Here is a 24,605-nt window from a genome sequence, read left to right on the forward strand (position 1 = left end):
GGAAGGAAGGAAGGAAGGAAGGAAGGAAGGAAGGAAGGAAGGAAGGACCTCAGTTCAAATATGGCTTCAGACACTTGCTAGCTGTGTGACCCTGAGCAAGTCATTAATCCTGACTGCCTCCATAAAAAGGAAGAATATTTATTTAGCATCTACTATGTGGTAGGAACTATGCTAAATGTTTTGCAAATATTAACCCATTTGACCATCACAACAACCCTGGGAAGTAGGTGCTATTAATATCCCCATTTCCTCAGTTGAAAAAACTGAGGCAGACAGAGATTAAGTGACTTGCCCAGCGTCACACAGTCAGCAAGTGTCTGATACTGAATTTGAATTTAGAGTCTCCTGATTCCAGGTCCAGCATTCTACCCACTGAGTCACCTAGCTGCCTAAATATAGTGTCTATATCATTTCAGAGCATAATAGATATGATTTTCCACAGTTGCCATTCTGAATGGGTTGGACATAATCCACACATGCAGTCGACATCAGTTCTAGGCCTGGTGGCAAAACAAATATAATTTTAAGCTATCTTGTCCCTAGCAGGGTTTATCTGTCTTGTCACTCCTAAGAACACTTTATTCTTTAGCTGCACTTTTTATTTCCTTTGGCTTGGTCCTCTAGGTGCTGTTCTCCAGATACTTTAGCTCATTAAATATTCAGCCACGGTCTTTTTTATTGGGAGATAAGATGGGGACTGATTAGCTCTCTTAGATTTAAGTACAAACAACAAATGTTTAATTAAACACATTGAAACAAATGTCTGTCACCTTATTTCAAGTGAAAAGAGCACCTTATTGGTTTTATTGGCTGTGAGCAGGAAGAGAATAAAAGGAGGAAAATCAAGTCTTCAGTTGATCATTCAAATAAGTTTCAAACTTTACTATTTCCCTTATGGAGTCCTCCTTCCCTCTCCACAGATCTGGATTAAGGTCAGCCAACTAACTGTAGATTCTCTTTAAAAAGTTGCCTTGGGGTCCTGAGAGGTCAAGTGAGTTGCCCAGGGTCTCACTGTCATTTTGCAGCAGAGGCAAGATGCGAACCCAGGTCTTTCTATTTTAAGACCTTCCCTATACACCATTCATTATGGGGGAAGAGGGAGGAAGAGTAGAAGGTGGCAAGGATGTGGAAAGTGAGGGAGACAATAGACTGTTTCGTAAATCACCAAGCCCTGCTAACAATGACATTTCCTCCCTATTATTCTCATTTCCTTCCTCTGGCACATACACCCTCCACTTTCAGAAGGACTGCTACATTACTGGAAGAACTTTTCCCAGGTTCGGGGGCATCTAGAAAGCAGATATTCTCAATCCAAAAGGCAAACACTTGAAACTTGTCTCCCCTGCTGTGGACTGTGAAATGGGCACGTGCAATGTGTCACTGCTGTAACTAATGAGAAGAACGTTGGAACTTCAGGAAGCTCCTGAGCAACTTCATCACTAACCAAGGAAGAGGGAGAAGTAACCACAGCAACTGCAAGTTCTAATGGAATCTTCCTGACCTGAGAGATAAGACTGCATGATTGGTATTCCTGCGATTCTTGCTGGGCAGAGCAACAAGCCTTCCAAGCTTCATAAAAATGTACAGGAAGACTAAAGACCAGCCTCGTCATAAGGTGCATGATGAAGATGCAGGCCTGTTTGCATTGGTACAAAAAGGCACAGAGAAGCAGATGTGCGCATAAAAAATGGCAAATATGATGAAATCAGATCCATATCGAGATGTGTGTGCACTCACAAAGAGAGAACCGAGCAGAACCAGGAAAATGATGTGCACAGTGACTGCAGTTACATAAATGAAAACAACATGAAGATACACTTGAACAGAGATTAAATTCAATGACCAATGTTGGTTTCAGAGAAGAGATGCGGAAACTCATCTCACTTCTCAGCAGGCAAGAGACGGCAGGTGCTAAAAGCTGCAAATGCTGCCATGAGCTTGGTTTAATTTGATTGCTTTTCTTTGTGACAAGAGTGACATTTTTTGTGACATTGGAGGTGGGGAAGGTAGCTATTGGAAAATGACCATGGTATAAAAAAATTGAAAGGCATCAATAAAACTTTTTTTAAAAAAAGAAATGCACATACCATTTCCCAGTAAGAGTCATCATATAAAGGTTAATCATTGCGCAGCTCAGCCCAGCAACTTTATATATTAAGTTATATATTACATATGTATCAATTTCTATATTACAATACATATGTATTACATTGTATAATTTCTATATTATATATAATATATATACATATATTACACTAGAAACTTCCATATTATTCACCTACACATTCACTTTGGTGTACACTTTAAAAATTTTTTAATGGGGCATGCCAATTTTTAAATGAGCAAATAAAAAGGGAAAGCTAATAAATTAAACAGAATATATTGTCTCTGCACCCATTCATCATTCCCACTGACTACAACTGGAGAAAAGACCCACTCATCCAAATGGAGTACACCTGTCCAGATGTTTGAACTGTTTTTCAAAACACAACCAAGCTCATTTGAAACATGTAATACTAAAACACCTGCCAGTTTTAGGGCATCACAGTCCATAAGCCCAACAGATAAGTGGGAGTTGAGCATAATTAAAGGGAAATCCAGGCTCCTTGAACTAACTATTCATCATATATCTTCCCCAGCTCATGGGCCTCCTTGGGCTTATGGACCTCGTAATAAGCATAAGCAAGCAAATAATGATGAAAATAATTAAAGTTTATGCACCAGCATCTCTTACAAATGATGAAATATTAAATAAATTCTACCCTCTATATTAAAGACTCTCCTTGAGGAATTTTTAAAATTTCATGGGTACTAGTACAACATCTAGAACAACTAGTATTTCTACAGCACTTTAAGGTTTTGCAAAGCATTTTACAAATAACACGCCATTTTAAAACTCACAATAACCTGCTATTATTACTCCAATTTTATAGATAAGGAAATTGAGGGAAATAAAAGTTAAGTGTATGCCTAAGGCCATACAGCTAGTATCTGAGGCCAGATTTGAACTTAGATTTTTCTGACTCCAGGTCTATCTCTAGTGATGGTGCCTCTCATTTGCTATTGATTTGTTATCTCTCTCACTATGATTGATTTAGCTCCTTTTCTGTTCATACATTTCCTGAGTGATGTAAGGGATATCACCCTTCTTTAAAGGATGTCACTCCTATACCTAAATTTGTTTCTATCTTAATTTGTTTTTGTTATTATAAACATTTATGAATGTTTCGATGCATGAAGAACATTTTTGTCCTTTAGAATTGTATGCTAACTTGTGTAGTGGGTTTTTAGTGGTTTGGGTTTTGTTTGGTGGAGGGGGTGGTTCCAGGGAAGGGGGGGTGGAGGGGGCGGCTTTTTGGAACCTGGGTCTCTCTGTGTTGCCCAGATGGGAAGTGCAGAGACCACTCACAGGCTCTATCCCAATACTGCAAAGCAAGGGATCTTTGATTTGCTTTATTGCTGAGCTCAGCCAGTTTACTCCTCCTTAGGCAGCCTAGTGGCCTTTCACTCATGGAGGCTCATCATACCTGTGCCTGACTTAGTGTGGACTCCAAACTGCTTAACCCAATGCAGCTTAGAACACTTAAACTCAAGCAATCCACAAACTCAAGCAATCCACCAGCTTCAACATCCCCAGTCCCAGGGGTTACAGGTGTATACCACCACACTTGGCTTATATATCAAAATTGACACTACTATAACACAACTGTCTTACTTGCTTGTGTCTCTTCTGAACCTCCTGCTCTCTTCTGTGTTTTTAAAAATACTTCATTCACTCTTTCCTTCTTTTCTTACTTGTTTTGCCTTATAACATTTCTGGTTAGATCACAATTGTTGGGAACAACTGCTTAAACTCACCATGAGTCTCTTCATTACCCTTTGAGATGCTTGAAACTTTGAATCTTAAGAGATTATGGCACTCCAAGATTCACAATCACATAGTATAACTGGAAGAAAATTGGAGGTAAAAAGATAGGTTTGATGCTGGGGAGTGGCAGGAGATTGTTGAAAGCATCTTTCAATGTCCCAAATATAATCCAACTAACTTTCTTCCTCCTATTCCATTCAGACCCATTGTCCATTTGAATATATCTACTATATGTAATGAATATATGTACTAATGAACTAATGGAATGACTAGTCACCTGACTCATGTTGTCGTCTAGATAATAGGCATTCTTCAGCTATTTGGTTTTTCCTCTATGGGTTGTTAGACCAACTTTTTATGAGCATTCATAATTCCCAATGAGGAAGCCCTGAAATGTTCTGGAGCTTGGTACAATCATCTTGATGTCATCTGTAATTAGTGTCATCAGGAGAACCTCTAAAGCAGGGAATTTTAAGCTGGGATCTGTGAACTTAAAAAAAATTTCTAATTGCATTATAATATAATTGATTTGCTTTGTATTTCTATGTATTTTATGCATTTAAAAACATTATTCTGAGAACTTCACAGTATTCACCAGATTAACAAAGGGAGGCGATGACAGATCAAAATTCTTAAGAACCCTGCTCTATAGGAAATCCCTCTTTAACTTGTTCGGGGAATTCTCCACAATGCAAAAGACTGAATATCTGATTAATTGTTCTCTCTGGTTCCAGTCTCTTCCTTATTCAGTGCATCTTCCACACAACTGCAAAAATAACCTTCCTAGATAAAATTCAGCTTTAAAATGGTGTTACCCTATCTCTAGGATAAAACAGAAATTCCTAAACTTGACATTTAAAGCCCTTCCCAAACTGGCTCCCGCCTTTCTCTGCACACGTATTTCACATTATTCTCTTTTTCTGTACTCTGCCTTATAGCTAAACAGGACTACTTGTTCCCTAAACTCAGCCTCTGTGCCCTTCCATTTTCTTGCCCTTTTGCCTTTGTACAGTGTGTTCCCCATGCCTGGAATGCCCTCCTTCCTCACTTCCATCTTTTAAAATCCTTAGCTTCTCTCAAGATTCAAGTGCCACTACCTATTGGGAAACCTTTTCTGACTTCCCTGTTACTATTCTCTTCTCAAATTATTGTATGTAGTGATCTATTAACATGCTGTATCCTATAGTAACTTGAGGATAGGAATACATTCAGGGACAAACTGACCTACATAGGAATATGTAGAAGTGAATGTGTAAGTGTGCAAAGGGGGGACCAGAAGAAAAAGGAAGTCATACATCATTAGAGGAGGCGGTTACACAGTAATACAATCCAGCTGGCATGACCTTAGGGATCTACACAGCTAAGATTCCTTGGATGTTTTATTTACATGGGTAATTTTGGTCTGCCCATTGCAGAAAGCGGCTCTGTGGAGAGAGATTTTCTAAGCACTGAAAAACTGATTTCAAGTTATTACCCTGAGCTGTGATTTGAGTTATTGCTTGCTGCAATTATACATTTAATTGCTCGTTACATTTGACTTTTATTTGCATTACTTGATTATAAGGCATGTCGTTGTTCAAGCTGATCACTAGGTCTTGATTATATAACTACATTGGGTCACATGGAGTGTAAATGGCTTCTAAGAACCAATCAATCACATCTGCGGCTGAATGAATACTGCACGTGCGCACAGAAAGCTAAAGAATCCACATTTCCATGGCACTAAAGGAAATATATTGAGTTACATCAAAGAAAAGAAATTCAAAAGTTGATCATTGCTTGAAAACACTTTAGATTTTTTTCATCAGTATCCAACTGAAGTTCAGGATTTTGTCCAGATCTCTGATTTCTCTGATGCAGAAAAATGCTGGGGAGGAAATCTTCTACCATTCAACTCTCTAAGAGTTGCCTAGGGCGTTGTCTTGGAATCCACACCTTCCTATCTACAGGCTGTCTCTGTAGTCTGATTAAGATAAGATATGGAAGTTGAGGCAGCTAGGTGATACAATGAATCGTGCACTAGACTTAAGAGTGAGGAAAACTTGACTTCCAATCCAGCCTCAGACACTTATTATCTATGTGACTCTGGGAAAGTCACTTAACAATTGTCTACCTTAGTTTCCTCATCTGTAAAATGGTGATAATAATAGCACCTACCACCCACAGTGGTGGTGAGGGTAAAATTAAATATTTGTAAAGTACTTTGCAATGCTAATTATTATTGTTGTTGATCATGCAATCTTTTTTTTAAGAAGGAAAATAGAAAAGATCAAATGCCTAGGACCATGAGTTTTTTAAAAGGGGCACTTGGATTCTTCCACAGATCCTCAATTTCACTGGCGTGGTGGTAGTTCTAGGGAGGCTAGATGGTGCAATGGATAAAATGCCAGACCTGGAACCAGAAAGACCTGAGTTCAAATCTTGCCTCAGATACTAGCTGTGTCACTTAGCACTGTTTGCATCAGTTTCTTCATCTGTAAAAATGATAAGGAAATGGCAAACCAGTCTGGTATATTTGCCAAGAAAACCCCAAATGGGGTCAGAAAGAGTTGGCTGTGCCTGAAAATGACTGAACGACAACAAAGTGAAGTAGTCCTTTCCACAAGCACAGATTGGTAAACTCTCTACACTTTCTCATCATCTGTGTGATTCTTGTCCTGGCCCTTCTATAAATCCTCCACAGAATCTCTCAATCTTCTTTTGTACTTCATGTCCATCATGCTCAAGGAGAACACTGGAGCTGTCCAGCCACCAAGGTTATGCTTTGATCTTTCTACATGACTAAAATGCTTCCTTTTCCCAGGGTTCATACATAACTTTCATTCAGACTAAATTCAGGAACTTCCTACATAGTTCCCTCCAAACTACTCTAGAAAAATACAGGTTAAATCACCCTATTGTTACCTGGGAGCTAAGAAGACATTCTCATGGTCAGTCATCAATCGTTCAGCAAAGATCTTGGTGTTTATTGTGTGATGGTCTGCAGTGGTTCTAGGTATCTAGATTTTTCTCTCAAAGATTGAGACACTAAAATAAAAGGACTGTTCATTCAACTTTCCAAAATGATACTAAATTGGGAAGAATGAATAACACTTTAAAGTGTAAGTGTCCAAAAAGATTTTAATTTTTACCAAATCTTGGCCAAATAGTTCATCACATTCTCTGGTGTGATGGTTGCTGAGCCCTTTTCAGGGTTGCTTTCCACCTTTTGGTGTCCATCCGTACTACCCAAATCTCACCTGTGGCTCCAAGAAGCTGTAGCATGTGCAGCAGCCACACCCTGGTAAGCTGTTTTGGCAGAGGTGCTAAACCCGGTTAAGGGTAATCAAGGGATCTCAAACTTATTGGTAAGTTAAGGGGCTGTCTACCACAAGCATGTGAAGACTTCCCTGGGGGGAAGGGGAGGATGAGAGCAATTTGTTTCAATGGCCATGAAGGCAGCTGAAGCAGATGCTATGGAGCGCTTAGAGCTTGGTTAGACATCAAGGTCATCCCCTGCATCCTGGGCCATCCCCAGTCATCTTGATTCTCTCCCACCATTGGACTGTGATGACTCTGGAGGAGAGAGTGAGGGCGATGACTTCGTCCAGCTCTACATCACTTAAATCCAATTTACGCACAAATCAAAAGACATCATCCATAAACTTAACTTTACCATTTTGGTCCTCTTTGAGAATGGAGGCCAACCACCAACATCACCTTCACCACTACTGGCGAAACTGCTTTGGGGAGCCAAGATTCAGAAAGGTGATGTTGGAGTGGGGGTAGTCTAGGGCACAGAAAGGAGCCCTATCTACCTAGTTCCCTACAGAGATAGCCAAAAAGAAGAGCCGAGCACTTCCATTCCCCCAGTAGAACATCAATATATCACAGGAGGGTGGCTAAATTAGTGCATGTGGAGAATGGAAAGGAAAAGCGTTTCTCAAGCATTTACAATCTGCCAAGCAGTGTGCTAAACACTAAGGATACAAAGAAAAAAAGCTATACAGTCCCTGATCTTAAACAGCACACCCTCTACCGAGGGAGAGAGTGCCTAGAGGAGAGTGCGGCTTCAGGGCAGATGGCAATGCTCAGACATATGGAGGGCACAGCGGAAGGGAAGATGATAAGACCTACTACACTCAGTGTCAAAGAATATGCTCATGTTTGGCCAAGTTTCCCCTAAGTGAAAGGACTGTAGTTGGTTACTCCCTGCTCACTGAAGCTATGTTGGTAGTCATGTCTTTTCCACAGCTGTCCTGCAAGGGTGAGGAGAAGTCCGGACCCATGATTACTGAGGAGGGGAGATACTGCTAACATCATGGTCAAGAGGTAGTATGGGATATTGGAGGAGGGGCAGGCTCTCAGACTAACCTAATCATCTCTACCTTCTGGTTACCAGACACAGGGGGCAACCTGGGGCACTGGGGGAAGGGATTCTCCCCAGAAAGTGAATTGACAACTTTCCCTTAGAAAACAGCCCTATAGGGACAGCTAGCTGGTGCAGTGAATAGAGCACTGGCCCTGGAGTCAGGAGGACCTGAATTCAAATCCGACCTCAGACACTTAATGTTTACTAGCTGTGTGACCTTGTGTGACCACTTAACCCCAATTGCCCTGCCTTCCCCTTATAAATTTTTTTTAATTTAAAAAAATAAAAAAAGGAAAATAGGCCTATAATTAAAGATTCAATGATCAGAAATAATAAAAAAGACATTTGAATAAGGTAAAGTAGCAGTACAATTAAAGATTTCAAAATCAGTAACAAAAACCAGCAACAGAACATGGACACTAAGAAGATCCAAATTCAGCTGAAAAGGAAGCAGGCATTTTTATGGTACACCAACCATGCTGTTAATGAGATGTTGTCGTGGGGTTTTTTTAAGTGTGATTTTTTTATTGGGTCAAATTAAAAGTAGTATAATCTGCAAAAATCAGAAAGCAGCACTCTTATGCACTCCTCTCTAATGAGGCCTGAATTTAATTACCACGTTCAGTCTGAGATGCTGCTTTCCTAAGTGATATAAAGAGAACTCAGACAAGTTGAAGAGGAAGGAATTAAGATGATTAAAGGATTTAAATAGAAAATATATGAAGAATTTTGGATTATTTAATCTGGACAGGCCACAAGAATGATGATGAATGAATTAATGAATGCTCCCTCTGCTATATGCTCAAAACCATCTGTTGAACATTATCTTTCCAAACTTTGTATCCCATCATAGTCTTGTGGATGAGATGGAAAAGTTGATTGGTTAATAATACAGCTGGGTGAATTTATGGGTATTTTAATAAATGTACCCCACAAGCATTGACTGGGGGTGGGTAGGTGGTTCAGTGAATAGAGCACCAGCCGTAGAGTCAGGAGGACCTGAGTTCAAATCCAGCTGCAGACACTTAACACTGACTAGCCGTGTGACTTTGGGCAAGTCATCTAACCCCAATTGCCCTGAATTCCTCCTCGCAAAAAAAAAGAGTATTTATTGCTAGATCTTTATGAAGGGAGATGTCTGGTAGTATTTGTACTATATGTCTCTATACTTGACTTTGTCCTCCTGAATGATTTTATCAATTAATTAAATGAAGGCATGCCTATCATATTTGTGGAAAACACAAAGTAGGAAGGAATAGCTAATACACTGGATGTCAAAATCAGTATTCAATAATATCTCAGTGGTCTGGAACAAGATGCTTGATTGAACTAACCAGGAGAAATAGAACAGAAGTTTAATGAACTCCTGTCCAAGGGGTGGCTAGGTAGTGCAGTGAATAAAGTATGTGCCCTGGAGTCAGGAGGACCTGAGTTCAAATTCGGCCTCAGACACTTAATACTAAACTAGCTGTGTGGCCTTGGGCAAGTCACTTAACTCCAAATTGCCCTACCATTCCCTCCAAAAAGCATAAAACAAACAAACGAAAAAATCTAACTCCTGTCCATCAGTTAAAGGAGGGAGAGAGACAGACAGACACAGACACAGAGAGACAGATAGAAAGACTGAGACAGAGAGACAGAGAAAGATGTGCAGAAGAGAGACTTGGATTCATGAGAAGAACTGGAGATTTCAGCAGAATGTAAGCTCAAGCCAACAAGACCGCCCAAGAAACAAATCCAGTCTTAAGCTATATTAACAAAAACCTGATGCCCAGAATCACAGAGGTTATAGATTTATAGCTAAAAGGCACAGAGGCTGTGACTTACCCAAGAACAGATAGGTTGTTAAGTAAAAGAGGCAGGATTCAAATCTAGGTCCTTTGACTAAGCTCCAGTGTTACCAATCTCCCATTGCCTAGTGACTATTAGACTTGATATGATTCATGACACAGTTCTGTGCCTCATTTCAAAAGGAACTGTGACAAACTCAAGCTTATCCAGACTCAGGCAATAATGAAGGTGAGGAATCTGGATAAAAGCTGTCATTGTCACATGTATCTTGTGAAGGCAGAGCAAGGGTCAATATGTAGAAATTATAAAGAGACAGATTTCAGTAAGCAGAAAGAGCTTTCTAATACTTAGAGTTGTTCAAAAAATAGAATAGACTTGTTTGTGATATGTTGCAATCCCCTTCCCTGGAAGCTTTCCTTTGGTACTTAGTTGACCACATACACAGTATCCCAAAAAACTTAGTATAGTTTTAGCTATTTTAAAGCTTTAAAAATGCACTAAGACTTTTGGGACACATTATATTAGAGATGGTATTTTGGGGAAGGGCCCCAGACCCACCACCCTTGATTGTCTAGACTTAGCCACCATGACTCAGGAACATCCTGACTCTGGTCATGTACTTCTTCTCCTTCTTCCATTAGTGAATTTTTTCCAGAATCTCCATTTTTAGGAAGACCCCTCAGACCAACTAGTCTTCATTCTACAAACTTAGGCATCACACCCCCACTCAGGTACCTATCCCTGCTTTTCAGCTCCTCTTTTGTGTTTTCTTTCCTCATTAGAATGTAAGCTCTTTGAGGTGAGAAACTATCTTTTTGCATCTGCCTCTCCAAAATCAAGCTACATGACACAGTGGATAGACAACTGGTCCTGTAGTCAGTAAGATCTGACTCTGACATTTACCAGCTGTGAGACCCTGGGCAAGTCACTTAATGGCTATCTGCCTCAGTTTCCTCAACTGTAAAAGGGGGGTAATAATAACACTTAATTCCCAGGATTGTTGTGAGAAGCAAGTGAGATAATATTTGTAATGTGCTAAGCACGGTATCTGGCACATAGTAGGTGCTTACTAAATGCTTAACTGATGTGTTAACTGACTGACACAGAGATAACTGTATCAGGCAGGAAAAGAGTAGATGCCTCCTAAAATCCCTTCACTGAGACTGTATAATTCTAATAACGATCATTGAATTTTTTTAAAATTTTATTACAAGTAAAATAGGGAACCATCTAATGAGGTCCTTGTTCTGGGAATATGCACAGGGAATCCATATGGATGTGTTTTAAGTCTTCCTCTGGAAGACTTCCATGATGACACGTAGTGGAGGGTTAGCTCTAAACCTCAGAACATGCACAGGTGTCTCTAGTTTCTGTCCACTTCACCGTCAAGAAAAGGTCCTTTGACTGACTGCTGAGCCAGATCTGAGAGTAAGAGAAATGGTCCCCGTGGAGAAACTTGCTTTCTTTCCTTCCTGATAGACACAAGATATAAGCATGACTACTGAAATTAACTAGTTGTCTTCTGTCTCCACTGGACAGAGAACAAGAAAAATGGATTCACACTGCAATCGGAGGCTATAGTTTAGACAAAAGGAAGAATTTTTATTCTTAAGATAACCAGACCCTAAGTAATATTCTAAAGGATAAAATGGTCTTTCTTTCACCAAAGATCTTAGCAAACAGTCATCGATCACAGATTTAGAGCTGAAAGGGACTGGAGGTCATCTAGTCCAACCCCCTGATTTTATATGTGAGGAAATTGAGGCCCAGCAAGATTAAGTGACTTGCCACGGTCACACAGGCTTACTAAGCATGAGACTGGACTAGAATAAAAATGGTTCTATAGCATTTCTATTGCAATAGACGTCTTTACATGAGGCCACACATATGCACGTCTACATGGCACAGAGAATATAACAACATAATTCTACACTATCTTGATATGTCAATGTATCAAAGATATCTGATTTGTTGGGGGTAGAAGGGAGGCTTGATACGCAAACCATCTTAAGCTTCTTAAAGAAGACAGTATGGTTTGTGACTCCAGCATTCTAGGCATACTTAGTGAAGATTTGGTTTCCTCATTGTTCTCTCTTGCTGTTTCACTCTGGCTGACCTCTTCCAATGACCCATTGGGCATCAGCAATTTACAAATGCCCGGATCACTCATAATATATAGATGCTACATAAAAATATTATTTCTTCTGATTACTATCATTCATAGTTTTATAGTTAATGAATCTTCATTTAATTTAGAAAGTGTTTTTTCTTCCTTGTGCTTCAAAAATGAACAAAACCAAACATTAAATGCCATAAATCTAAAACTAGCCTGGAGCTAGTTCTGACCTTTCAAACCTTCAATGAGAACATATTTTCCTCTTTTCCACTTTAATTAACAATAAAACTTTAACACTCATAAATAGTAAAGATTTCCAATAATGCCACAAAAAACTTGAGAGGTATGTAAACCTTGTAGAAAAGATGGGGAGTAATGGATATTAAATTTTCACGGGTTGAAATCTTGGCCAAAATGTTCTTTTGCTCCTCTAGTCAATGTATAGGTCATGGCATCCTGTCATTACACAAATTCACAAAATTAGGAAAATTATTTGAAGTATGTCACTAAGTAAAAGAAAAGATCAAGTAATTATCCAAATCATTTGATTGATGTTCATAGTCAATTGGACAATCCAGATGAAAACTTCCACTCCAGGGCTTATAAGTTGGGTTATCTGTAGTTATTAAACGGCCAGATCCTAATTTTATTTTACCTGGGTCTACATGAATCCAAAAAATGTATTCATACCTTTTTGGTGTTAATATCTGCCTTGTGGGGTGGCTAGGTAGCACAGTGAATAGAGCACTGGCCCTGGAGTCAGTAGGACCTAAGCTCAAATCCAGACTCAGACACTTAGCACAAAACTAGCCATGTGACCTTGGGCAAGTCACTTAACCCCAATTGCCTTACCTTCCCCTCTCCAAAAAGCAAACATATATGTGTGTATACATACATATATATATTTGCATTGTAAAAATTACCAATATTTAATAAATACATTTACAAACCCAAAAAAAGAATGCACAGAAACTCCTGAAAACAGAAAACATTGATATATTATATATCTGTCCAGAAAATATAATTGTGGTGTGTTCAGGAGAGGAAAAGAAGTAACAAGAAAGAAAGGAAAGAGAACTGGCACTGAGGTCAGAAAAACTTGGCTTGAGAAGCCACCTCTGTAGGACAGACAAGTAAGTGGCTTAACTTTTCAACCCAGGCAATTCTTTAAGGCTGCCAGTTGCAGAGAAGGTCCCTGTCCGCATTGATAGAGGTAGTTTCATCACCTGCACTAATGACAATTGTCCAGTGCCTCTCCTGTACTAGAAGAGGGACACAATTCTAGGGAATTTGGAAAATTAGTTTTATATGCAAAGTTCACAGTGACACATATAATCTTCTTTATTGTTCTTCTTTGTATTTTGAAATATTCAAGTCTGTTAATGACCTTTATTATCCTAGGCAAATTACTTTACCCCCTGGGCCTCAGTTTCCTTATCTGGAAAATGTAGAAATTGGAATAGATGATGAAAGGCTACACAAGAGACTGGAAAGATCCTTAGTTTTTAACGGACAATCTCTTAAGTCTGTCCTGATCCTACTATGAATAGCACCTTGGAAATTAGAGAGAATGAGGGCTACCTAGAGAGTATGGGCTATCCATAAAGCCAAACTAAATATTTTAGAATTTTGGAAAATCAATAATTGCTGTCCAAATGATATATGCACACTGTCCTAAATAAACCAGATGGTTATTAATTCTTTGCTTGACTTTGCAACTCTAGATCAAGGTTAAGTCTCAAAGTTGGGTTCTATAGGCTCCCTTGCACAAGGTTTAGAAGTAGAATGGACCTCAGAAAATTAGTTCTCTCATTTTACAGATGAGAAGAGGTCTAGAGGGGTTAAAGTGAAAAGTGACCTGCCCAAAGTAACAATAAGTAGCAAAGCCACTATTCAAACCCAGGCCTCCTGACTCCATGAATTAGCTTTCCATTGCATGATGTCTTCTCATTCCATGAGCATGAAAGGAGATGAAATAATACTGTCAGTGCTCTGACCTAAGAAGCTTTTAGCCATGGAAAATCTTCCCCTACCTTCCTCTCATTTTTTCCTTAGAAGCCCAGGCTATTGCTGGCACTAATTACAAGCACTTGGCAGAAAAGGGTTTCCTCCTGGCCTTCATCCAGTGGGACTCTAACTATTGTTGTCAAACAAATACTTTCTTTAGCAAGATAGAGAAGGGGAAGGGGGAAGGAAACAAGCATTATATGTCTATTGTGTATCCAACACACTAATAAACACTTTACAAATATTTTGTTTGACCCTCATACTAACTCTGGGAGATAAGTGCTATTAATATCTCTATCGTTGAAGAAACTAAAGCAAACAGAGGCTAAATGACTTGCCCAGGGTCATGCAGTCAGCAAATATCTGAGATGGTATTTGAACTCAGGTCCTTCTGACTCCAAGTCTAGCACTCTATCCACTCTGCCACCTAGTTGCTTTTCCCAGGCATGAGAGAAGGGTGGTAAGAGTCAAGCACTGAAAGACTCTGAGCTGTGTCATGTAGAATTCATTGTTTTTGCCTGTAAAAAAAAACATTTAGGAACAGAAGGAAGATGGCAAAAGCTATCATTAAAATAGTACTTACTATGTGTCGGGCTGCAAAAACTCCATCGACAATCGCACAGCAGAACGCTGCCACCACACCAAAGCTGATAAATACTATGGCAGCTACCAACTACAAGAGGAAAAAACAAATGTGGGGTCGGCATGTGTTCTTTTAGAACAATAATAACAACAAGAAAACCTTTTAAAATATGAGACAATGTAAATTTCTCAAATTAGCAACAATTTTGATTTTACATTTCTCCCTCAACATACATACATACATACATACGTACTGCACAATTACAATTTTTCTTTACTTATCTTGGTTTCTGGTAGAGAAACATGACAAAATTTCACATTGTATAAGGTAGAGGCCCACACACACAGCTCACAATACTCCCCAGCATTGTCTAAACTAGATTAAACACTAATTGGAAAATATTCAGCAAATAAATATATAATAAAACATAGATAATATCACTTTTTCATACTAAGTCAATATGCAGGCTGAAGGGATCTTTATGTACCCTCCACTCTATTCTATGTGCGTCAGACACCACTGGCATAAAGTAGTTTCTCAGATGCCTCAGCGATTTACTTTCGATGCCACCTCTGATTCTGTGTGATTCATTGTACAGGGCTCAATGCAGGGCTCTCTCATTACTGAATCATAGATAAAATGTTAGAAGTGGAATTTAGGGAATTTCTGGAAATATTTTTATAGATTGTAATGTTGCTTGTGGTACCCACATAACTAAGCAGAACAGTAGATAGAGTGCTGGGACTGAAGTCAGGAAGACTCACATTTTGAGTTCAAAACTAGCTATATGACCCTGAGCAAGTCACTTAACCCTGTTTACCTGAGTTTCTTCATGTGTAACACGAGTTAGAGGAAGAAACTGCAAACCATTCCAATATCTTTGCCAAGAAAAGTCCAAATGGGATCACAAAGAATCATACATGACTGAAGATGAGTGAACCACAATATACATGTTCATACTCTTGGGATGAAAAGTCTTGTGTCATGGGATGAGCAGTGGATTAGGAGTTAGAGAACCCCAATTCAAATCCTGGCTATGTTACTTATGACTTATATGACATTTGGTAAGTCATCTAACATTTCTGAGGCTGTTGCCGTCTGTAAGAATGAAGAGGCTGTGAAAACATAACCTATTTGGGGAAAAGAATCTCTATCTGATGAGAACTGCTTTGAAAATGAAAAAAACAATGCAAAAGATACATTTTAACTGGTACCTCTCACCATACACCACAATGAATTCCAAATGGCCAACTGACTTAAATATTAAAAGTCACATCATGAAAAAAAAAACCTGGAGAAATTGAATAAAGGCATTTTTCACAACTATGGATAAGGAAAGAAAGGGATAAAGAAGATCACAAAAGCTAAAAGATAGCTTTGGTTGGATGATTGAAAAGTACAAATTTTTCATGAACAAAATCAATAGAGCTAGGATTAAAAGCAATTATTGATTGAGAAAATTGCATTGAATCCCTATAACAAGATCCCAGATATTGGAATTAACACAAATACATAAGACCAAGAGTCATTCTCCAAAAGATAAGTGGTCAAAGACATGAACAAACAGCTCTTTTTTAAAAATTGCAAACTAGACTACTAAAACATACCCTTTGACGCAGAGATCCTACAAAATGGCAAAAAAAAAAAAATAGAAAGGTCCTGTATACCAAAACATTTATAGCATTTATTTTTGCAGTAGCAAAGAACTGAAAATGAAGTCGATGTCTATTCAATTGGGGAAGGGCTAAATAAATTGTGCTACATGACTGTATATGAATAATATTCCACTGGAAAACTATTGTGTTATAAATAAGAATGAATATGAAGAATGCAAAGAAGCATGGGGAAACCTGTGGACTGATACAAAGAAATAACAATATACATAATGTTACAACAATGTAAATGGAAAGAAAAATGTCTCATCCCACTCACATACTCACCCCTCAAAAAAATGAACACTGAATAATTATAATGATTTTTAATTCTAATGATGATTATTATTAATGATTAACTCTGGAGAGGGGAATTTGCATCTCCTTCCCTTCTTTGCAGGGGTTGCAGAATAGGCATATAGTCTTAGACAATGATGATATGTCGGTTAATTTTGCTCTCTCTCGCTCTTTCTCTTTCTCTCCTATTTTTCCCTCTCTCTCCTTCTCTCTCATTTATTACAAAGAATGATGTTCTGGGTAAGTGAGGGGAAAGGTATATATCTGAAAATGAAAATGATACAAAAACAAAATGTATCAAAAAATTTAAAGAATTGCTAACTATTAACAACTATTTGAAAGATGATTTCAAATTACTACTAATAAGAAGAAATGTAACAAACAGGGACATTTCCTAATACTGCCTCTCCTTCTGACTTCAGTCTGTTGGTAAAGACATTATGCATCTAGTTTCCCCACATTTAAATACTAGTCCCATCTTCCATCTGTATATCTTCCTAAATCCAAATACTTAGGAAATGCTGTTGATTCCAATTCCATAATCTTTATTGCATTCCCTCTGCACTCAGGGTCCATTATATTTCAGGCCCTTATCACCTCTGTTTCTGGTAGAAAATGACAAGATTCCCATTTTAGACTCCTTGTAAGAGCCTCCTAACTGATCTTATTTCCATTCTCTCTCCCTTCTAATAGATCTGCTACAGAGCTGTTAAAATGATCCCCTGCTCAAGAAACAAGAGTGGCTCCTTATCGTCATCAGAACACCATGTAAGCTCTCTGTTAGAGATTGTACCTTTCACAATATGGCTCCAGTCTACCTTACTGCATATTACTCTCATGAATTTTAGGTTTCAGCAAAAATGTCTATTTGCTGTTCGCTATACATAACATTCTATCCTATCTCACCACAATTCCTTGGATTGCTTCCCATACCTGGAATACACTCCTTACTCAATTCACCCTTTTAGAATTCCTAGTTTCTTCCAAGGCTCAGCTCAAGTGACACCTACAAAAGCCTCTTCATGATTCACTTTCTTCCCCATTTGCTAGAGCCTTCTCTCTCACTAATATTATTTGTATATATTTTCTATTTATTTATATGGGCACATTTGTTTCCCTCATCCTCACCCCCAGTCAGTAGAACATAAGCTCTTTGAGGACAGGGACTGTCTTATCTAAACTTTGTATCTTTACTAGCACTTAGCAAGATGTTTTATACATGGGAGTTATTTAGCCAACATTTGGTAGTAAATATAAGTTACTTTTTTCGATCACTTTTTCAAGTGATTGAATTGTTTTCTAAACTATAAAAAAGTTATCTATGACTTTTGGTGAATAAATGGATGGATGACTGAATGTGAAGTCTTGGTGCTAAGAGTGAAGTTCGTGAGAGGGGTTAAAGGGTTGCCATTGCTGCTTTTTCCATTCCCAAAAAGTAAATCCTGACAAATTATGGCAGGGCAAGGAGGCCTAAGGTTCAATAACAAGCAGCTTGGAGGTCTACCAGCAGACTCCTGGCTGGGAAGCCCAATAGTTGAGGCACATAAAGTATTCATGTCCTACTACTGTTAGATTTTATAACTTAATACAGGTTTACATCAATGTTTTCCCCTATTTTTACAATACTGTAAAAGAAGTACCAGTTATGACTATGATTCTCTGTGATAATAGAAATCTGTGGAAAAGATATGTGAATTTGATCCCCCTCCCTTTAAGTGATGACATACCACATCAAAAAATTTGAATTAGATCAACCTTGTCTTTTTCAAGTTTACCAACAGTACTCTTGTTATAAGGCTACAAAATTGTATGTCTGTGAAATTATATGCTTGTGAAATCTGACTTTGATCTGTTTCTCCTGTTTCATATAAGGTCAACTTATTAATGATTTACAATAAGAAAAATCAAAAACTTTTTTCCTTCTCAAGAGAAAGTAATTTTTTACATATTTAGTTAGTTATGTCTTCCATTCAACTTCATTTAGATTAAGGCCATTTTTTCACTGATATGACCAAAATATTCACTTAGTTTCTTCTTCCTACATTACCTCCTCTGACCAGGCCTCCATAGAACCTCAATGAATGCAAGCTTCTAGGTTTGACACTTTTCATTGGGCCTCTAAAATATGATCACTTTTGTAATACTCCTCAAGTTAACTGAAAGTTGTCTTACCCCTGAGGACTCCTCCTCTTTAACAGCCGTCTCCAATACTGGCCACATCTCTTTCCATTCCTTAGCTCCTGGTAAGAGAACAGTAGAGGGGTAGGAAGACTCCTCAAGTCCACCTGTCACTTCCAGGCCCTTCTCTAAAATTTTCATTCAGCAATCTAGCCGCAGTGGAATTTCATGCCTTCCAAAGATAACAGCTTTCCCTGATCCTTGCCAGTGTCTAGCAACCTCCAAGAAGCAAATAACCTCTTGAGTTCTGGTTTTCTTACTCAAAATATTTCCAACTCTTCTTTATTATGGAATGTTCATCTTCTGTCCTGTATGGTTAAGTTCTGATTTGTGGGATAGGTAACCCTGGGCAGCTTTCCAAGCACCTTTTTCTAGTAGTTGTGGAATAATATTGCATCATTAAAGTCTTTCTCCTAATGGCTTGCAGAACTTGTCGTTTCTGAATTAAATTATTAAATTTAATCATTCTATGTCTTGGAGTTTATAGAACTAGGTATTTTGTTTTCTTTTCTTTTCTTCTCAAAGTGATTTGTGAATTCTTTCAATTTGAATTTGATTTTCTTTAGTATTTTTTTTTTTTGCTTTTTGGAGGGCAATTGGGGTTAAGTGACTTGCCCAAGATCACATGGCTAGTTTTTGTGTTAAGTGTCTGAGGCCAAATTTGAACTCAGGTCCTCCTGAATCCAGGGCTGGTGCTCTATTCACTGCACCACCTAGCTGCCCCTGAATCTGATTTTCTATGTTCAGAAGCTCTGGGCAGTTCTTTTCTATGGTTTCCTTCATTTAAGGTGTTGTTTTTTGTCCTGTTGTCTTCTTCTGACAGATTTATGATCCTTAGGTTGCCTTTGCTCATCCTGGCTTCAAGTTCAGTATATTTTGCTTACATAGTGGGCATATTTTTATTTAATGTTACTGGGTTTTTTGTTTCTCTTCTTCTAAGTCGTCCCTCAGTTCTGTGTATTTACATTCCCAGTCTCTCTTTTATTGTTCTCTCTTTTATTTCTTTGATGAGCCTTGCCATTTCAGACCAAGTTATCTATTCTGCTCTCTTTTTTTTTTACATCAATCTGTTTTTATTTTGCTATTGAAAACAATTTTAAGGAAAAATATCTTGCAGCATTTTCTCTTTGTTAGGGTTCGGAGTAGTGAGCAACTAGAAATTGAGAGGAGAGAAAAACATGGGAGGTTTTTATATCAGGGAAATGAATGGAAGCATGTGGTAAAACAGCAAATATTTCTAATATTTAAAACTATATATAGTGTCATTTCAGTTCTCATCTGTATTCTTTAAGTAGTCACTATAAGATTAATATAATTTAATGTATAAACTTTTTTTTTTTTTTTTGCTTTTTGGAAGGGAGAAGGTAGGGCAATTGGTGTTAAGTGACTTGGCCAAGTGTAGCAGCAAGCACCCCAAGCGTCCTCAGGGTTTGCTACCAATACAGGTTCTTGGATCTGCTTTGTTAAAGGAAAGCAACTCAAAATGGGTTAACAAGCTTACTTTAATCAGTCAGACATATATCGTTTACCTAGTTCAGGGGAAAGAGGTCAGCACCCCGAACTTCAAAGTATACAGGCAGAATTATCAAGACAGAAACAGATCAAGTAGACAGCTTTCCAAACTGTCCAAGCCATTACATCCATACCAAATCAACATCTGGGTTTTTCAAAGCCAGGGGGCTCAGGACAACGGCTTCCCAGAATCCATATCAAATCACAGAACACTTCTCAAAGTGAGCCCCCAAAACAAAGCTACACATCAGGGCTTATATAGCCTTCTCTTGGCTCAGAGAATGTAACAACCTTATTGACCCACTGGCCAATCAAGAAGTATCTACTGAAAAACAAGCCTCCCACCCCAGGCTCCAGGTGCACTTTAGCCTAGGGGCAGCGAAGATCTTTAAATTTGCATTTCCATTACATCAAGGTCACTTGGCTAGTTTTTGTGTTAAGTGACTGAGGCCACATTTGAACTCAGGTCCTCCTGACTCCCACCTACCAGCCTCCAATTTAATGTATAAACTTGATATAACTGAGGACCTCATCTAATTTTAGTGCTTATGGGAATTCCATCTGTAGAAAAGAAAGACTTCGACTTTTCTTAGACTTTTGTTATATGGGCCTCCAAGGAGTAAAAATCATTGTCTTAGTTCTCAAGAGCATGAATAAAGCCCAGGCTGTCTAGTATTTTAAAGAAAATTGCTGACAAGACAAAAAATATAGTTTCTTTATTGTCAAGACATAAGATATTCCTTTCTCCTTTATGCTGTAAGCTTCTAAAACTGCTGTACAGGACAAACTGTGCACTCAAAATTCTCATTTATCTTTTAAAATGATTGTCACTCCATGTTCTTTTCAAATTCTGTATGGTTCTCTTTCTTATCAAGTGTTGGATCATTTCCCTTTTTTTTTTCTTCTAGTATTTATTCACAGATACCTGAACTAGTTTACTAGGTCTGGAAGTCATATTTCCTTCTACTGTTACTTTCTTTTCCTGTTGATTTATCTATTTATATTCAAGATCTTTGACTTTTCTTCTTCCTGAAATTTTTGGTACTTTCATTCTTTTCTCCCTTTATTTTCCTTATCACTTATTTCCTGACTCCTTCTCCTCTGATTGTAGTTTCCTTGGGGGTTGGATCTCAAACAGTTTCTACCTCCTCCCACTCTGGGCAATTTATGGTTCACCAGCCTAGGTCTCTGCCTCAACTGACTTTTTGGTGGTCAGAACTGGCCTTAGCTGGGTGCCATGCTCTTTCCCTCAGGCTTAGTGGAGAGCTGCACAGCACCCTACATCTATGGTGATCTGTCCCTCTGTTCCTTATCTCTCTGGCCCAGTACCAGCAATTTAGTCTGTTTTCCCCAGTACCAGCAATTCAAAACTTTGCAGTGTTGATACTTTATGATTGCAGCCCCTGGCAGGCTTTTGTTCCTGAAGGGTTGTGGCCAAGCTGCCTGTCAAGGCGTAAGCAAATTTCCACAGCTTGAAGTTAAGTTCTCTAGGGACATGAAACAAGGGAGGAGAAAAATGGGGTGCAGAGATGGCTTTTGATTTGAGCCTGGGCGGTATTCTTGGGTCTGCTACTGCGGTCTGGTTGCCAATAGCATAGGAGGTAGAAGAGGGTATTAAGTAGCCTCAGGAGAGTAAGCTCCAGTACTTGGGTTTGGGTTGGTTTTTTTTTAACCCTTTGGATTCTGGATGTCCCAGACCATGGAAATAGCTTTATCTTTGGCACATAATTTCTATTTTGGAGAAGTTTGAGAAGTTGTGATCAGAGAAAATATTTAATCCACAATCTTGTGGCTCGCATGACCCAGAAATCCCTCAAAAATGACTTTGAGATTTTATGACTTTTTTAACAAGTTAGTGGCACCATCAATGGAAATAGAAAAATTGAGGAAGAGGTAAAGATTTTGAGGGGGAAGGTGATATTTTGTTCTACGTTTGAGGCATCTATTGAGACATCCAGGCGGAGACAGCCAACAGGCAGTTGGAAATGTGTGTGCATGTGTGCGTGTGCATGGGCGTGCGTGTGCACGTATGTGTGCATGTGTGTGCGTGCGTGTGTGTGCATGTGTGCGCGCGCGTGTGTGTGCGTGTGTGTGTGTGTGTGTGTACCCTGAGAGAGGGGTCAGAGGTAGAGATCTAGATTTGAGAGACAATTGCATAAAGATGATGGGTGAAACCTTGAGACAGAATAATGTTTCCAAAGGATAGAGATGGAGTGAGAAGAAAAGAAAGCAAGAACAGGACCTAGAATCTTGGGGAAACACCAACATTAAGAGGTCAGAAAGAAGGGCCTCCAGTAAAAGAGATAAAGAAATAGTAGTTAGCTACTTGCTCTGTCTCTTTTTTGTTTCATTCCTTCTTTCTCGTTCACTCTATAATCCTCCTTTACAACTTGACTAATGTTTAATGCGAAGGCATATGTAGAACCTATATCAGATGGCATGCGGGGGGGGTGGTGGGGGGGGGGAAGGCCAGAGAAGGGGGTGAAGAAAATCTGGAACTCTAAAACTTGTGGAACTAAATGTTGCAAACTAGAAGTAAACAAATTTTTGGAAAAATAGTACTTAGCAACATGGAAGAACCAGGAGTGTGCTTTGTCTCAGAAATCAAGGGGGAAAAGAACACCCAGGAGAGCTTCATTAATAGTATTAAATGCTGCAGAGAAGTCAGGTATGATGGAGAATGAGAATCAGCCTGTGGATTTAGTGATGTATATGTCACTGGTAACCTCTGAGAAAACAATTTCAGTAGAGTTGGAATGAAAAGACAAGAAGTGAGGGGGTCCAAGGAAATAGAATTAGAGAGTGAGAATAAGTCTTTCCAACACAAACCAACACACATTTATGAAATACTTATTATGTACTAAGCACTTTGTTAGGCATGTAAAGGCAACAATCAATAATGCCAGTCCTTAAGCAATTCACATTCTTATGTACCTGGAATGCACTCCCCCCCAATTCTGTTCTTTCCATTTTGTGTCATTTGCAAATTTCATGAAGATGCCTGACATTCTATCATTCAAGTTATTGATTAAAAAATATATTGAACAGTATGTGATGTACAGTAACCATGAGGCCCTTCACTGGACCCCTTCTTCCAGGTCAACATCAGTCCACTGACTACTCTTTGGATCTACTCATCCAACTGGTTCTGAATACATCTAACTCTATCTCAGCTATATCTCTTTTCCTTTTCTACAAAGATAACATGAGGTACTTTGTTAAGTTAATGCTTTGTTAAGATAGTGAGTCTACAGAATTGTTCTCAGCTACCAGCTTAGAAATCCTATCAAAAAAGAAAACTAAGTTAGTCTGGAATGACTTTTTCTTTATGAACCTGTGTTGTTATTAGTAATCACTACATCTCTTTTCAAATAGTCACAAACTACCCCACTGATAATATGTTCTATAATTTTGCCAGGAAGCAGTTAAATTCACTGATCTACAACTCAAAGAAAGCTATCATCTTTTCCAGAATAACAGAATATGGATAGGACTTAGTCCAACTGTTACTTGACTGGGAACCCCTTCTATAAAATTCCTTTCTTTGAAGACCTCCACTAAAAAGGAAACCTACTAATTCAGAGGCAGGTAATTTGGTTTTTAAACAGCTCATATTGAGCCTAAATTTGCTACCATTCAACACTGACCCATTTGTTGATCCCAGTTCTGACCTCTTGGACAAAGTCTAAGCCTTTTTCCATATAAATATTCAAATCATTAACATAACATATCCTATGTTACTTTGCATTTCTAACTCTTTTAATTGTTCCATGCATCACAAGGATTCCAGACTTTCATCACCCTGGTCATCCTCCTCTGGAAGGCCTCCACTTTGTCGCTATCAGCCTTAAAATGTGATAACTAGAAGCAAACCCATTACTATGGTTTCTGTCCCACCAGCATAGAGTACCATTCTATGTCTTTGTTTTGGGCAGTATATGCCAATTACTGCAGGCTAAGATAGCATTGAGAGACAGTAGGTTATAATAAAGGACCAGCCTTATAGTCAAGAAGACATTGGTTTAAGTCGTTCCTCCAACTATACCTGCTGCATGATGATGCAGCAGATAGAGCATTGGACCTGAAGATGGGAAGACTCATTTTCCTGAGTTCAAATCTGGCCTTAGACATTTATTAGCTGTGTGACTCTGGGCAAGTCACTTTACCCTGTTTGCCTCAGTTTCTCATCTGTAAAATAAGCTGGAGAAGGAAATGGCAAACCACTCCAGTATCTTTGCCAAGAAAACTCC

General features: G+C 38.7%; 1 protein-coding gene across 4 annotated transcripts in view; it reads right to left on the reverse strand.

The window, feature by feature from the left end:
• Positions 1 to 24,605, reverse strand: part of TMEM255B (transmembrane protein 255B) — a 195,641-nt gene that overhangs the window by 116,970 nt on the left and 54,066 nt on the right. For all 4 annotated transcript variants that reach the window (XM_069094063.1, XM_069094062.1, XM_069094064.1 and 1 more), the window contains exon 4: positions 14,717 to 14,806. In XM_069094063.1, coding sequence (XP_068950164.1) covers positions 14,717 to 14,806 — 90 coding nt within the window. The remainder of the gene's footprint in view (positions 1 to 14,716; positions 14,807 to 24,605) is intronic.

The sequence above is a fragment of the Petaurus breviceps genome, unplaced genomic scaffold, assembly GCF_028583685.1.
Source record: "Petaurus breviceps papuanus isolate PSGF00001 unplaced genomic scaffold, PetGlider_PUasm1.0 214, whole genome shotgun sequence".
In the NCBI taxonomy this organism is placed as follows: domain Eukaryota; kingdom Metazoa; phylum Chordata; class Mammalia; order Diprotodontia; family Petauridae; genus Petaurus; species Petaurus breviceps.